We start from the raw sequence: 14470 nt of genomic DNA on the forward strand, positions 1-14470 counted from the left end.
GTACACACCAGTACCTCTAATACCCAGTAGCACATCCACTTGCATTGATACATGCCTGTATTTGTCGTGGCATATTATCCACAAGTTCATCAAGGCACTGCTGGTGCACATTGTCGCACTCCTCAACAGCGATTCAGTGAAGATCCCTCAGAGTGGTTAGTGGGTCACATCATCCATAAACAGCCCTTTTCAATCTCTCCCAGGGTACATGTCTGGAGAACATGCTGGCCGCTCTAGCCGAGCAATGCCATTATTCTGAAGGAAGTCATTCACAAGATGTGCATGATGGGGGTGCAAATTGTCATACATGATTATGAATGCCTTGCCAATGTGCTACCGATATGGCAGATGGGCTAGGAATGTGATGTATGGGTGTCAGAGTCAGTGGAGAGTAACACACACTGAAGGTGACATATGGAGGTGAATTTGGAGGGAGTGACAAGATAGAGGAAGGGAAAAATGTTGAATGGAGGGTGTGGGGACAGTGAGTTACTGGAGATTGAGGCCAGGATGATTACAGGAGTGGAGGATGTGTTGTAAGGGTTTTTTCTGAACTACACAGATGAGTGTGTATATTCTGTGTGTCTGTTACTCAAGTTTGAAAAGGATAACTACGAAAGATAGTAAGTGTACTTAATTTCTGTGTGTGCCTATTGACAACTCAATGCTTCTTCTTTTTCATGAGTGGCCTCCTTTAATTCAATAGTATTTATTGTGTGTAACTAACAGCTCTGAAAAGCATAGAGTCACATTTCAATTTGTACTGTGCATTTTAGTTGCTGTACTTGAATGATATATTTTCCTGAATACTTTATTCCATAATGTATATTTTTTTCTCTGTTAAGGAACAAACTGTGATACATTACCTTTGATGTACCAGTGCCACCTTGCTGGCAAATTGATTTATGAGATGGTATACTTAAAACAACAAACATGGTATGGAAAAATTTAAGTTGGCATTATATTACCAACTTTTTCCCATTCACCTATACTTATAAGAGTTTATTGTTCTTTGTATATTATATTTACCTTTTGGATGTTAAATGGAACACTTAAATTCTGGCATATGGAATATTCTACTATTTTCCATATTCATGTTAATGTTGCTACAAAGGAAAAAATTTATTTCTGCATCCATGTGCTGTGCTTTCCTACAATGCCTATTGCTGATGAAACCATTTCTACGTACTCATTATTATGCCCCTGTCATGACTCTGCTCAGACATGTGAGTAACAAGAGGAGCATATTCCAACTATTATGATATCTGTAGTGGGAAACCTTTCTCCCTTTTATCAGTTCAGTCATACAGACTAAACTAAACATTTTGCTATGCATAACCAATGTATGAAAGAGATCAGTTTCGTTCCAATTCATTTGCTTGAAGCTGAATGTGTTATTTCATTAATGTACTATGAAATTTTTGTAACGGCTTTCTGTATCACTTTTAGAAAGAAATGACTTGACATGCACTTATAATCACAAAAGTTGAATTTTTCAAATTCCACACACATTTTATCACAATTTATCCTATTTTGTTGTAATTTACATATATTTCAACAGCAGTGGATTTTCTTGCATATAGAATTAATAAGGTTTTTTAAATGTGCAATTGTGGACTTATCACAAAATTTACAATAAAGAATGCAGAAGGCTAAAATATAGTAACTCATGTCAGCACTCATAATAACTGACAAACGTTTTAATACATGCAAATAAGTATGGAATATTACCCAGAAAATCATAAAAATTTATATTTAAACAGACACTAAAAGACATATTCATGTTACTTCGTATGTGAGCTGAAGTAATATCTTGATACACAAAAAATAAATGTTATATATTTCACAACTAAACAGAAGGTTCACGTTTACTCAAGTAATTACTGATCATCCCAGTAAAACAATAAAGCTGTATCTCAGTGTGCTCATTTTTGCTAAAAAAGTTTCACCCACTGAATGAAATGATTTAGCAGCAGATATTTCCAAGACAGAGGTTTTTCATATTTGTTGGAAGAACACTGGACACTGAATAATTTTCTCAGTTGTACACAAGGGTGGACTTTGTTTAGTTGCTGTGAAAGTCATGTCCTGACATAGAATAGTGGTCATGATATGCACCATTGGGTTTGAAGAGAGAGCAGTTTTTAGTAATAAAACATACGAAGGAGAAGAAGTACTCTGATGTCACTGATATATCTATAGTTTCCAGTACAGATTTCTGCAAATGTGTATCAAATGGACACCACTCCTGATGCAGATTGAACTCTCTGAGCAATGGCATTTTGGCAGTGGTGAGTGTTGGGGGGGGATTGATTACCCAAAAGTGTGATGACATAAGACAACAATGCATAGCTGTTTCCAAAGTATGGTCCTGTGACTGAATTCTTATGGAGTACTTATGTGCAAGACAAATGTTGTTTAAACGTTGTCCCAGTAAATTGTAAGATTCTATAAATTTGATAGTATAGGGATCCTTAGGTGGTGATTGTGTTCATTTACACATTGATTCTGATGTGAACGTAATCGTCTGGAGGCAGTATAACATAATAGCTCTGACAAGTGGTTTTGCAAACCCAAAAGGTTTCCCATGGGTCTTGAGAGGGAGCAGTAACATATTTATTGAGATATATTTTGCCTGAAGCATTCCACTGAAGAGTAGTCACACTAATGTATTGTTGTTACCCATTTTTCATTAGATGTTTTAGCTTAACTGTTGTCAGGTGATATAACGTATTAGATGTTCAGTCTGTCAAAACTGCATACTGAGGAGATATAATTCTACACACTATATTGTTCAGAGAGATCATTCTCCATGTCTATGAACATCATAGACATGCAGAATGATCTTTCTGAACAAGGCACTCTACTGATGTGTCATGATGGCAGTGAATTCGTGTAAACTGAAGTCAGAAAATACATTGGTTTTCAAGAGTCAGAAGAAAATCAGCTAGTGTGACAGAGATAAGATGATTTGATTCAATTATTCCATTATGAGCAATTTCAAACAAGATCTTTCTGAGCTGGATATGCCTATTTTTTTTATTTTTGTGCAGAAAATCTTTTTCTGTATACTTCATTGGCATACTTGATGAGACGTGATTACAGAGGAAAACATACTTTTTACCACTGATTCACTAATTACTTATTGCTTTTGCAGCCTAGAAGTCTTAAATGAATGACAAAAAGTGTAACACATATAACAACAATAAAACAGATAGGTCAATATGCACCAGACATTAAGAAGGCAAATGAAATTGAAAGTTGCAGAAAACAAACTCTGTCTTTGCATGGCACTGTCTGGAAACAAGACATAATTGTGTAATAGATGTACAGATACTGCACTCTGGATAAAATGGAGAGAAACAGTCTGTACTTTAAATAATGGAAATCAAAATCCACCTGAGAAACGTATTGAATGAGCAAGCAGACTTCCATTATGTTCTACTCCTTGATACTGACAAACCTGACAACCAAATCCATATTAGTTAACTTGCACACCTTTGTAAATGGATTTGGCAATACTTTATTTTATTGTTCTATGATTGTGGATGTATTATTATGTATATTTAGTATTGGCAGCTAATTTCTTTGATGATTGTAAATTCTTTGCTTTGTTCATGTGTATAGCAAGCAGTATGCATAACGACATCTTCACCAGTAGCACTAAATAATGGGCTAAGAACCTATAATGAGGTCACAATAATAATAAATAATTAGTAAACCAGCATTAAAATGTGTATTATTTGCCTAAAGAAGATCTTTCCAAACTATTATTTTCTTAATTTTACAGAACTAATTTGTTTGCAGCTTTGTACTTAAGGGCCATAACATGACTGAGAAATATATTTTCCAGAAATATTTAAAACATTTTCTTGCTTGTGAACCAGAAATACTACATATAAGGAAAGAGAAATTCATAATTAGTCAATATTGTCAATGGTGTAACACTTACCAGTCGGCTTTATTACCATTTCATAGGCAGTAGAGTAAATAAATAATACAATTAAACATTTATTACTGTAGAAAGTGAGTCAAATATTATAAAATTGGTGACAAGTGTTTGAAATATGAAAAATAATGAAAGGCAACAAAATTATACTGTGGCACAAGGATTTTGCTCCCTGATAATTTATATCTGAAGTTGGTAATATATGACTAATTATTCTTTAATTTGCAGTATATTCTTTTCATCAACATAGTTTTTGAGAAATGGCATGCAAATTACTTTTCATATAGTCCATGTACAGGCGCGGCTCATAATTAAAGGCTCTGAGGCAGAGCCACCCCAAAATATATGTTAAAGTAAATTTCGCAAGAACGTATTACATAATTTAAATTATCAGGACGAATTTCGCATATTTCTCATTCCGATTAAAATAACGGCAGTCAACGGTTTTGGAACTGTTTGTATCAATAGATGTTTTCCGAACAGTTAGTAGTGTTTAGGCTGCGCCTTGGAACGTCCGTAAGCTGCATGTAGTAGCGGTTTGGGGGCGTGGCTTCTACATAGTACTGCTCTTTATGGGCGACCCGAAGGCTCAGAGCTTGCAGCCTAAGGGTGTCATACCAACCACCACACATTTTTCAGGTTCCACTATCTATGTAATAAAGGAATGTAGAGTGGCCGAAACTTCGCTATCCAATCTCTGTCTCTGCACATCTCTACTACGCTTCGATGCGTCATTAATCGACGTTTAGTATTATTGTTTTGATAATGTTTTACATAGTTGTTTTGTTTCAGCCATTGGCTATTTTATCCACATTTAGAATAAGTTTGCAAATATCCCGCCAGAGTGCACTACACTACAGTAACATACCAGTACTGCCATCTAGCGAGAGTTTCCTAAGTGGTTAGAGGACAAAGCGCGCGAAATTTGTCCCGTTACTTTACTTTCCTTGCTTGCTGATGCTGACTGCTTTTGTTGATACTGTGTAATATTAGCAAGTTTCTTTTTCGGAGTATATTTTGCAAGATTTTAGTGAGTTTTACTTGCTGGTGAATATCTGAGACATACCGCGAGTGTGAAACAAGCGCAATATCGCAATATGAATTCAGTGTGCAATTTAATAGGTAAAAACTTGGAACACAGCCATAGAATGAAAGTGAAAGAACTTTGTGCATCCAGACCCGCATTAAAGATCTCTCCGAAACGCGTCTTTCCATATGATTTGCTGCAAAGTGTCAGAAAATGTAACGATGACGTATAAAAACGCTTACCAAAGATTTTAACTCGAAGTTAGCTTCTAATGATATTTAATACCTGATTATACACTCCTGGAAATTGAAATAAGAACACCGTGAATTCATTGTCCCAGGAAGGGGAAACTTTATTGACACATTCCTGGGGTCAGATACATCACATGATCACACTGACAGAACCACAGGCACATAGACACAGGCAACAGAGCATGCACAATGTCGGCACTAGTACAGTGTATATCCACCTTTCGCAGCAATGCAGGCTGCTATTCTCCCATGGAGACGATCGTAGGGATGCTGGATGTAGTCCTGTGGAACGGCTTGCCATGCCATTTCCACCTGGCGCCTCAGTTGGACCAGCGTTCGTGCTGGACGTGCAGACCGCGTGAGACGACGCTTCATCCAGTCCCAAACATGCTCAATGGGGGACAGATCCGGAGATCTTGCTGGCCAGGGTAGTTGACTTACACCTTCTAGAGCACGTTGGGTGGCACGGGATACATGCGGACGTGCATTGTCCTGTTGGAACAGCAAGTTCCCTTGCCGGTCTAGGAATGGTAGAACGATGGGTTCGATGACGGTTTGGATGTACCGTGCACTATTCAGTGTCCCCTCAACGATCACCAGTGGTGTACGGCCAGTGTAGGAGATCGCTCCCCACACCATGATGCCGGGTGTTGGCCCTGTGTGCCTCGGTCGTATGCAGTCCTGATTGTGGCATTCACCTGCACGGCGCCAAACACGCATACGACCATCATTGGCACCATGGCAGAAGCGACTCTCATCGCTGAAGATGACACGTCTCCATTCGTCCCTCCATTCACGCCTGTCGCGACACCACTGGAGGCGGGCTGCACGATGTTGGGGCGTGAGCGGAAGACGGCCTAACGGTGTGCGGGACCGTAGCCCAGCTTCATGGAGACGGTTGCGAATGGTCCTCGCCGATACCCCAGGAGCAACAGTGTCCCTAATTTGCTGGGAAGTGGCGGTGCGGTCCCCTACGGCACTGCGTAGGATCCTACGGTCTTGGCGTGCATCTGTGCGTCGCTGCGGTCCGGTCCCAGGTCGACGGGCACGTGCACCTTCCGCCGACCACTGGCGACAACATCGATGTACTGTGGAGACCTCACACCCCACGTGTTGAGCAATTCGGCGGTACGTCCACCCGGCCTCCCGCATGCCCACTATACGCCCTCGCTCAAAGTCCGTCAACTGCACATACGGTTCACGTCCACGCTGTCGCGGCATGCTACCAGTGTTAAAGACTGCGATGGAGCTCCGTATGCCACGGCAAACTGGCTGACACTGACGGCGGTGGTGCACAAATGCTGCGCAGCTAGTGCCATTCGACGGCCAACACCGCGGTTCCTGGTGTGTCCGCTGTGCCGTGCGTGTGATCATTGCTTGTACAGCCCTCTCGCAATGTCCGGAGCAAGTATGGTGGGTCTGACACACCGGTGTCAATGTGTTCTTTTTTCCATTTCCCGGAGTGTAGAAGATACAGTACGTAAAATTATGGGTAGAGAGTGATCTGCCCACACTGTCCACCTGAATTCTTAATTGTTTATGTCAGACTAATCTGTAGCATAACCCGAGGTCTATGTTGGCTCCGATCGATAAATGCTGCAGCCTTCCCCAGTATAGAAACCACGAGCCGCGCCTGTCCATGTACCCTCTGCTATAGAATTATGGCTAGTGTCAATCATTTCTGTTAGTTTGTCCTGTTTTTTGTCAACATGGTTCAGTTTGTTTGTGAACTGTGTCATGTCATCATTGCTCTTTGTATAATACACACATCAAAAAATGTTTTGTATCACCCTGGTTCCCAGAACTCCTGAAGATAGACATTGACTGTGGATATTATATCACAGAGACAGTTCTTTTGACTGTGCAGAGAATTCACTAAATCCACCCAAAGATGTAAACAACCATGCATGAGCAGTGCCTATTAGACAGATGGGGTCCAACAGCCAATCAGTTCCAGTCATTCCACGAGGAAGGAAGTACACAGCTCATGTTGTCTTTAGTTCAACCATGCCCAGATGGCCAATACCGCAGTTCTATCGCATTTGCATTGTTACTTTGTGCCAGGAAGGGCTCTCAACAAGGCAAGTGTCCAGGCATCTCGGAGTGAACCAAAGCGATGTTGTTCGGACATGGAGGAGATACAGAGAGACAGAAACTGTCAAAGGCATGCCTCGCTCAGGCCATCCATTGGCTACTACTGCAGTGGATGACAGCTACCTTTGGATTATGGCTCAGAGAAACACTGACAGAAATGCCACCATGTTGAATAATGCTTTTTGTGCAGCTGCAGGACGTTGTGTTATGACTCAAACTGTGCACAATAGGCTGCATGATGTGCAACTTCACTCTCGACATCCATGGCAAGGTCCATCTCTGCAACTACAACACCATGCAGCGGGATACAGATGGGCCCGACAACATGCCAAATGGACTACTCAGGATTGGCATCACTTTCTCTTCACTGATGAGTCTCTCATATGTCTTCAACCAGACAATTCTCAAAGACGTGTTTGGAGGGAACCCGATCAGGCTGAACGCCTTAGACACACTGCCCAGCGAGTGCAGCAAGGTGGAGATTGCCTGCTGTTTTGGGGTGGCATTATGTGGGCTCAACATACACCGCTGGTGGTCATAGAATGCACCGTAATGGCTGTATGATACATGAATGCCATCCTCTGACCAATAGCACAACCATATCAGCAGCATACTGGCAAGGTGTTCACCTTCATGGGTGACAATACACATCTTGTGAATGACTTCCTTCAGGATAACGATATGACTTGACTAGAATGGCCAGCATGTTCTCCAGACATGAACCCTATCGAACATGCCTGGGATAGATTGAAACGGGCTGTTTATTAATGATGTGACCCACCAACCACTCTCAGGGATCTACACCAAATCACCATTGAGGAGTGGGACAATCTGGACCAACAGTGCCTTCATGAACTTGTGGATAGATGGCACAACAAATACAGGCATGCATCAATGCAAGAGGACATGATACTGGGTATTAGAGGGACCTGTGTGTACAGCAATCTGGACCACCACTCTGAAGGTCTCGCTGTATGGTGGTGCAACATGCAATGTGTGATTTTCATGACCAATAAAAAGAGCAGGAATGATGTTTATGTTGATCTCTATTCCAATTTTCTGTACAGTTGCAGAACTCTCAGAACTGAGGTGATGCAAAACTTTTTTTGATGTGTGTATTTAAGATGCAGAAAATTTGTGACCTGCATTGGTGAGCCGAAACATTAAAATCATTGCCCCCCCTGTAAAACTGAATGCTGCCTAGTGATGCAGTGGGCACTTGATGCAGAAAAGAAAGTATCTATGCAGAGTAGATACAAGCAGAGAATTATTATAGCAACAATACAGGCGGCATATGAAGAAATCCACTGACATAAATGACTCTGACAAAAGGCAGACTCTTATGACCTGGTGCCTGGGAATGAGCATCTCAGAAACGGCAAAGATGGTCAGTTATTTTTCTGCTACTGTCATAAGAATTTAGGATGGTTGAAGGACAGTTAAACTATGAATTGATGACAAGATTTGGACTTACACACCTCATCACTGAATGTGGAGGTCAGATGCTTGCCTGTTCTATAAACCAGGATAGGTGGCAATCTGTGAATCTAATGACAGAGTGCAATGATGGTGCAGAGACATGTGTTTCAGAGCACACCAATCAGCTCACATTATTGAACATGGGGCTCTGAAGCAGGAGATCCCTACATGTTCCCATGCAGAGCTGATGACATCTCTAATAGGATTGCAATTGGAACTGGTTCACTGAGACTGCACTGTGGATAAATATAAATGCGTCACCTGGTTGGATGAATCATATTTCCTGTTAGACCACATCAGTTTTCACCTTCAAATACACCACCATCCAGGCCAATGACTACTCTAAACATTTATTGTGCAGGACAGTGTGAACAGTATTATGCTACAGGGAACATTCACCTTTGCTTCCATGGGATCTGTGGTGCTAATCAAAGGCACCATGTCAGCTGTGGACTATGTAAACATTTTTGCAGATCAGCTGTATACTTTGATGGATGTTGTCTTTCCTGATGGCAATGGAATATTCTAGCAAGGTAATGTCTGTAGCATAAGACCAGAATCGTACTGCCATGGTTTGAAGAGTATGACAGTGAACTCACATTGATTTCTTGGTCATCAGTGTAGATCAGACAAAAAAGAGAGCAGATACACATGCTTTGAGGATGAGGATGCTCGAATGGAATGTTCCACACAAGAATGTCAAAATATCTCTGTATTGCAACTGTGAGAAAGGAGGGTTGCCATTCTTCTTTTCAGATGGGAATATGGCCTTCTACATTGATATTACTGGACTAAGGAAGTATATTGAACATAATCTCAATCAAGAAGAGTGGCAGCTGACCATCAGCTCATTGAATTGTAGCTTCAAAGGCATTCTTCTAAATATAGGAAACAGATTTCAAAATCTGACAATTTTCCATGCAACGCAAATGAAAGAAACTTTTCTGAGCAAGCTATGTTTGTTATATTCTGTACATTATAGAACACACTATTGGCATATATATAGAAATATTACAGTTACAGTTTTTAGGAAGACTTTAGTTGCCTGATATGTGGGTGGGACAGTAGGGCTAGAGCTGATAGATAGTCTGTCAGAGTATCACATAAACATGAACACTATTAACTTGATATGAAGAATGATACAAAAATTATCCTCTCATAGATCACAGGGAAGTATTTTTACCTCTAATACATATCAAACTTGGATTGGTAAAAAGTTATGTGAAAACTATGAATAATGAGGGAAGAGCATTTCAATATACACAGAACCAATTTGCAGAAGTTAGTAAGGCCAAAATAAAAGAATGAATCTCTAGTAAACCAAATAAGGGATCTCTTGAAGGACAAAAATTTTGATGAATCACTACAAAGGAAAAAAAAGAGAGTGTGGGCCACATTTGAAGTATTTTTCATAAATTTTCTTGGCAAGAATAGAGCTTCTACCTGAAAGAAGGTATCTGACATCTTGACTGGTGCACGCAGAAACACAGTTTCTGACAAGTCCTCAAAAATGAGTCTTCTATGCAAAACTTGGATTTCTTTCCAAAACACATAGTGTATCTCAGTGAAAAGTATGGTAAGAGATTTCACAAAGGTATGTCTAACATGGAATTGTGCTGAAAGGCAAATGGACTCTTGCAAGCCGGCCGCGGTGGTCTAGCGGTTCTGGCGCTGCAGTCCGGAACCGCGGGACTGCTACGGTCGCAGGTTCGAATCCTGCCTCGGGCATGGGTGTGTGTGATGTCCTTAGGTTAGTTAGGTTTAAGTAGTTCTAAGTTCTAGGGGACTTATGACCTAAGATGTTGAGTCCCATAGTGCTCAGAGCTATTTGAACCATTTTTTTTTTTTTACTCTTGCAATTCTTACAGGCTATTGTTAGCATCTTAAAAGGGACACTCCAGCAAAACATATCAATTAAAATCATGATAAAAAAGATTGTTTTAAATTACTGATTATGCAGTTTAATGTTGTGTATAGGACACAGTATGAAAAACTTATATTAGTTCATTCTCAAAACTATGGATAACACAGTACTTCTAGCACCTGATTTGAAGACAGCGAACCAAAATTTATAAAACACACCAAGTTTTCTGCAAAAAGCAAATATTAAGTTTAAGTTGCTTTCACTTTTGTCATCCGCTTCTCTTCATTTCTACATCTGTTTGTAAGACTTAGTTCAATGTATATATTCAATTACATTGATACTTACTGTAGATATAGCAGATTCATGCTCTTGAATTATAAATGATAAGTCAGAAATTTTTTCAGCCTGCTTCTTTTCCTTTATCTTCAGTTTTCGTATTATATCATCTCTGGCCTCAATAATTTTCGTTTGCTCACCTTCCTTATGTTCTTTATTGTCTAGCTCTGACTGAAGTTCAAGCTTTTCTCTCTGGAGGTCAGAATTGTGTTCTCTCAGCTGCGATATCATAGCTTCCATTTGCATCATCTGAAAGTAAATTTATGACTTCATCTATATTCCCTTTTTGTTATCCATGTAATTATTTTCAAGACATTAGTCTTTTGTAAGGGATCTTAGTTCTCTTACATTGCCATATGGTTAATGATGACTAAATCATTTAGCAGTGGAAAAATCAAAAGTACCAGCTATTCCAGAAGTCTTTTCCTGATTACAAATATTCATAAGGCACTAAATATGACACATAGACAAATATTTTTTATCTTGAATTGTTTGTGACATATTCAAGTTTTAGTGTACATACATACTTGCTGTTACTTTGTTTGCTACAGAGCCAGTGATGCAACAACAGTGAAGTTGGATACCATTTGCAAACAGCATGTACTCAAACAAGGAGAAAGACAAGGTGATCTCTGATATCATGAGATACACTCATGGTCTGGCCTCATCTGAGGAAAGAACATGTTTCAGATAGTTATCATCTCCTTCAGTCTCACCTAGCATGGCAACAGCAAAGTCATAACAAGCACTGTAATCCATTGGTTGGAGGGACTGCATGATCTGCAGTTGGTACGCAAGAAAAAGAAGTTGTTTATGCAGAACACCATGCACTAATGTCTTCAGAATCTGCAGCTCACTTGAGACTCTGCAGACTGACTTCTTGGGACTTCTCACAAAGGCGTCCCTCACTGTCTGAATTGTCTGTGTACTAGGTCCAGGACTTGCTGTTCTAGGGAGATCACAGGCATTCCGTGTTTCATTAAACTTCACATAACACATCTTTGTGCTTTCAAAATCTGGTGGCTATTTGTGGTACACCATTTGGAATTTTCTCTGTACTGTTTTTGTGACTTTGTCTCATGATACCAGAGGACACATTGGGCTTTCTCCTGATCTGAGTGCACATTGTTTGCAAATCGTGTTGATTCCACTGATGTTACATCACTGGACCCTGTAACAAACAAAGTAACAATAAGATCAAACAATGGAAAATCCAGGATGGAATGTAACGTTATTATGAAAAGGTTGGTTGGTTGGTTGGTTGGTTTGGGGAAGGAGACCAGACAGCGTGGTCATCGGTCTCATCGGATTAGGGAAGGATTGGGAAGGAAGTCGGCCGTGCCCTTTCAGAGGAACCATCCCGGCATTTGCCTGGAGTGATTTAGGGAAATCACGGAAAACCTAAATCAGGATGGCCGGACGCGGGATTGAACCGTCGTCCTCCCGAATGCGAGTCCAGTGTCTAACCACTGCGCCACCCCGCTCGGTATATTATGAAAAGGATAATTGCTACTCACCATATAGCAGAAATTCTGAGTTACAGATAGACACAACAAAAAGAAAGTGAGCTTTCAGCCAACAAGGCCTTCGGCAGAAATAGACAAAACACACACACACACACACACACACACACACACACACACAAACACATGCACCTGCAACTCATGCACACATGTGACCATAGTCTCTAGCTGCTGCAGGGAATTCGAAAAGTTATAATTCTTTCATTACGAGCAATAGGGATTAATTGATGTTATTTCATTATTTTTGTTTTTAATGCAAATCCTACACCATGGGTGCATGGTTCTCCTGAAGACTTTCCTTTCCAAAAGATGGTGTACCCTGAGCTAGCCTCAGTGATGCGCCCCTTGCCGGATTCTCTGGTTTCACTCACGGCAGCAACATCTATATCTAAACTAGCTAGCTAGTGGGTGATGAAAGCTTTTCTTCTTTCTGGTCTATTGCCATTTAAATCCAAAAGAGACCTGACGTTTCATGTCCCTGTAGTCATAATCCTGTTGTTCTTTCTTGGGTTTTGTCCACAAATTAGGAGTGACATTCCGGGTGTGGATTCCCAGCCAGGTACAAATGTTACTACCAATGCTTAGCTTACCTTTTACAGGGCCAACTGAAGATAAACTCCTGTTACTAGGCAACTTCAGTGCCAGCGTTTGAAGAGAAAATTGTTTTTGGGAAATGTCATGGTTGTTGGAAACTGCAGTGCAAATGAGTTGCTACTTCTAGGTCTCTATACTTGAGCTATTTATCACTGACATGCAGTTCCACTTACCTAATCATCATATGGCATCTCACTGACCCTGTCATCACTCAGCAGCATGACAAGAATGATGTCCTGATCAGTAAAGCAGCTTGAAACATTGACGAAACATTGATGATTGCTGGACTGATCACAAACTGCTGATTAGCCATCTGAGGATTATCGTCCATCATAAAACACAATCCTACTTCTGAAATCCTTTCAGGAGAAAATTCAATGTCAGCAACTTGCAGAACAAAACTGTTTGCTCTCTCTTGCAGGACACACTTTTGGATCGACTTACCACCGCCGCAGTAAACACAACAGATGCTGAACATGAATGGCCCACTTTAAAAAATAATACCACGAGGACATCAGAGGAGATATCTGGTTTTGATGCAAAGACAAAAAATGACTGGTTTGATGACAAAAAAGAAGTGATTAAGAACCTCATAAGTCAAGCAGAATGCTTACCTATCTCTTGCTGAAGACCTATCCTCTGCGGAAAAGAAAGCATACTTTCAAGGCTCAAGTGGAAATGTCAAACTGAAATAAGAACAATCAAGAACAACAGGTGGCAACAAAATGCCAAGGAACTTCCAAGTCTGTCAGATGCCAGGGACTTTCGGAATTTTTATGCTGGAATAAATGAAATATATGGGGCCTGTTCATGCCTCATCAGGAATCCTGAAAGCTGCCAACAGAATGACCATCCCAAGTGATAGTCAGGATGTCTTGAATCACTGGAAAAACCATTTTACCTCTCCTTAAACTGTAGTTCTACTGCTTCTGACAACTTTCTTGAACATGCACTACAACATCCAACACAACCTGTGGCAATCTCACTAACATTTCATGAATTCAGCAAGGCTCTAGATAGTGTGAAAACAAGAAAGGCAACTGGACATCATACCCCTCAACATCATTCAAAGTGGTGGCTTGCCTCTAAAAACCAGACACTTCTCCCTGTTTCTTCTAATGTGTGAAACCTGTAAGGTACCAGCTGACATGAAGAACTCCACAGTTGTCACCATCTTTAAATAAGGTGACCGAACCATATGTGGTAATGTGGCATATCCTTGATCTATGTGGCTGGTAAAATTTTTTTCTAAAATTCTGATGAATCATCTCCAGACTCTTTCCAAGATTGTACTTCCTGAATCTCAGTGAAGATTTTGCCCCTCCAGAGTAACTACTGATGTGACCTATTGTG

At 40.4% G+C, this 14470-nt stretch overlaps 1 protein-coding gene across 2 annotated transcripts in view; it reads right to left on the reverse strand.

The window, feature by feature from the left end:
- Nucleotides 1-14470, reverse strand: part of LOC126180190 (cingulin-like) — a 469194-nt gene that overhangs the window by 104417 nt on the left and 350307 nt on the right. For both annotated transcript variants that reach the window (XM_049924674.1, XM_049924673.1), the window contains exon 11: nt 11010-11249. In XM_049924674.1, the coding sequence (XP_049780631.1) occupies nt 11010-11249 (240 nt within the window). The remainder of the gene's footprint in view (nt 1-11009; nt 11250-14470) is intronic.

This window comes from Schistocerca cancellata, chromosome 1 (assembly GCF_023864275.1).
Source record: "Schistocerca cancellata isolate TAMUIC-IGC-003103 chromosome 1, iqSchCanc2.1, whole genome shotgun sequence".
Lineage (NCBI taxonomy): Eukaryota > Metazoa > Arthropoda > Insecta > Orthoptera > Acrididae > Schistocerca > Schistocerca cancellata.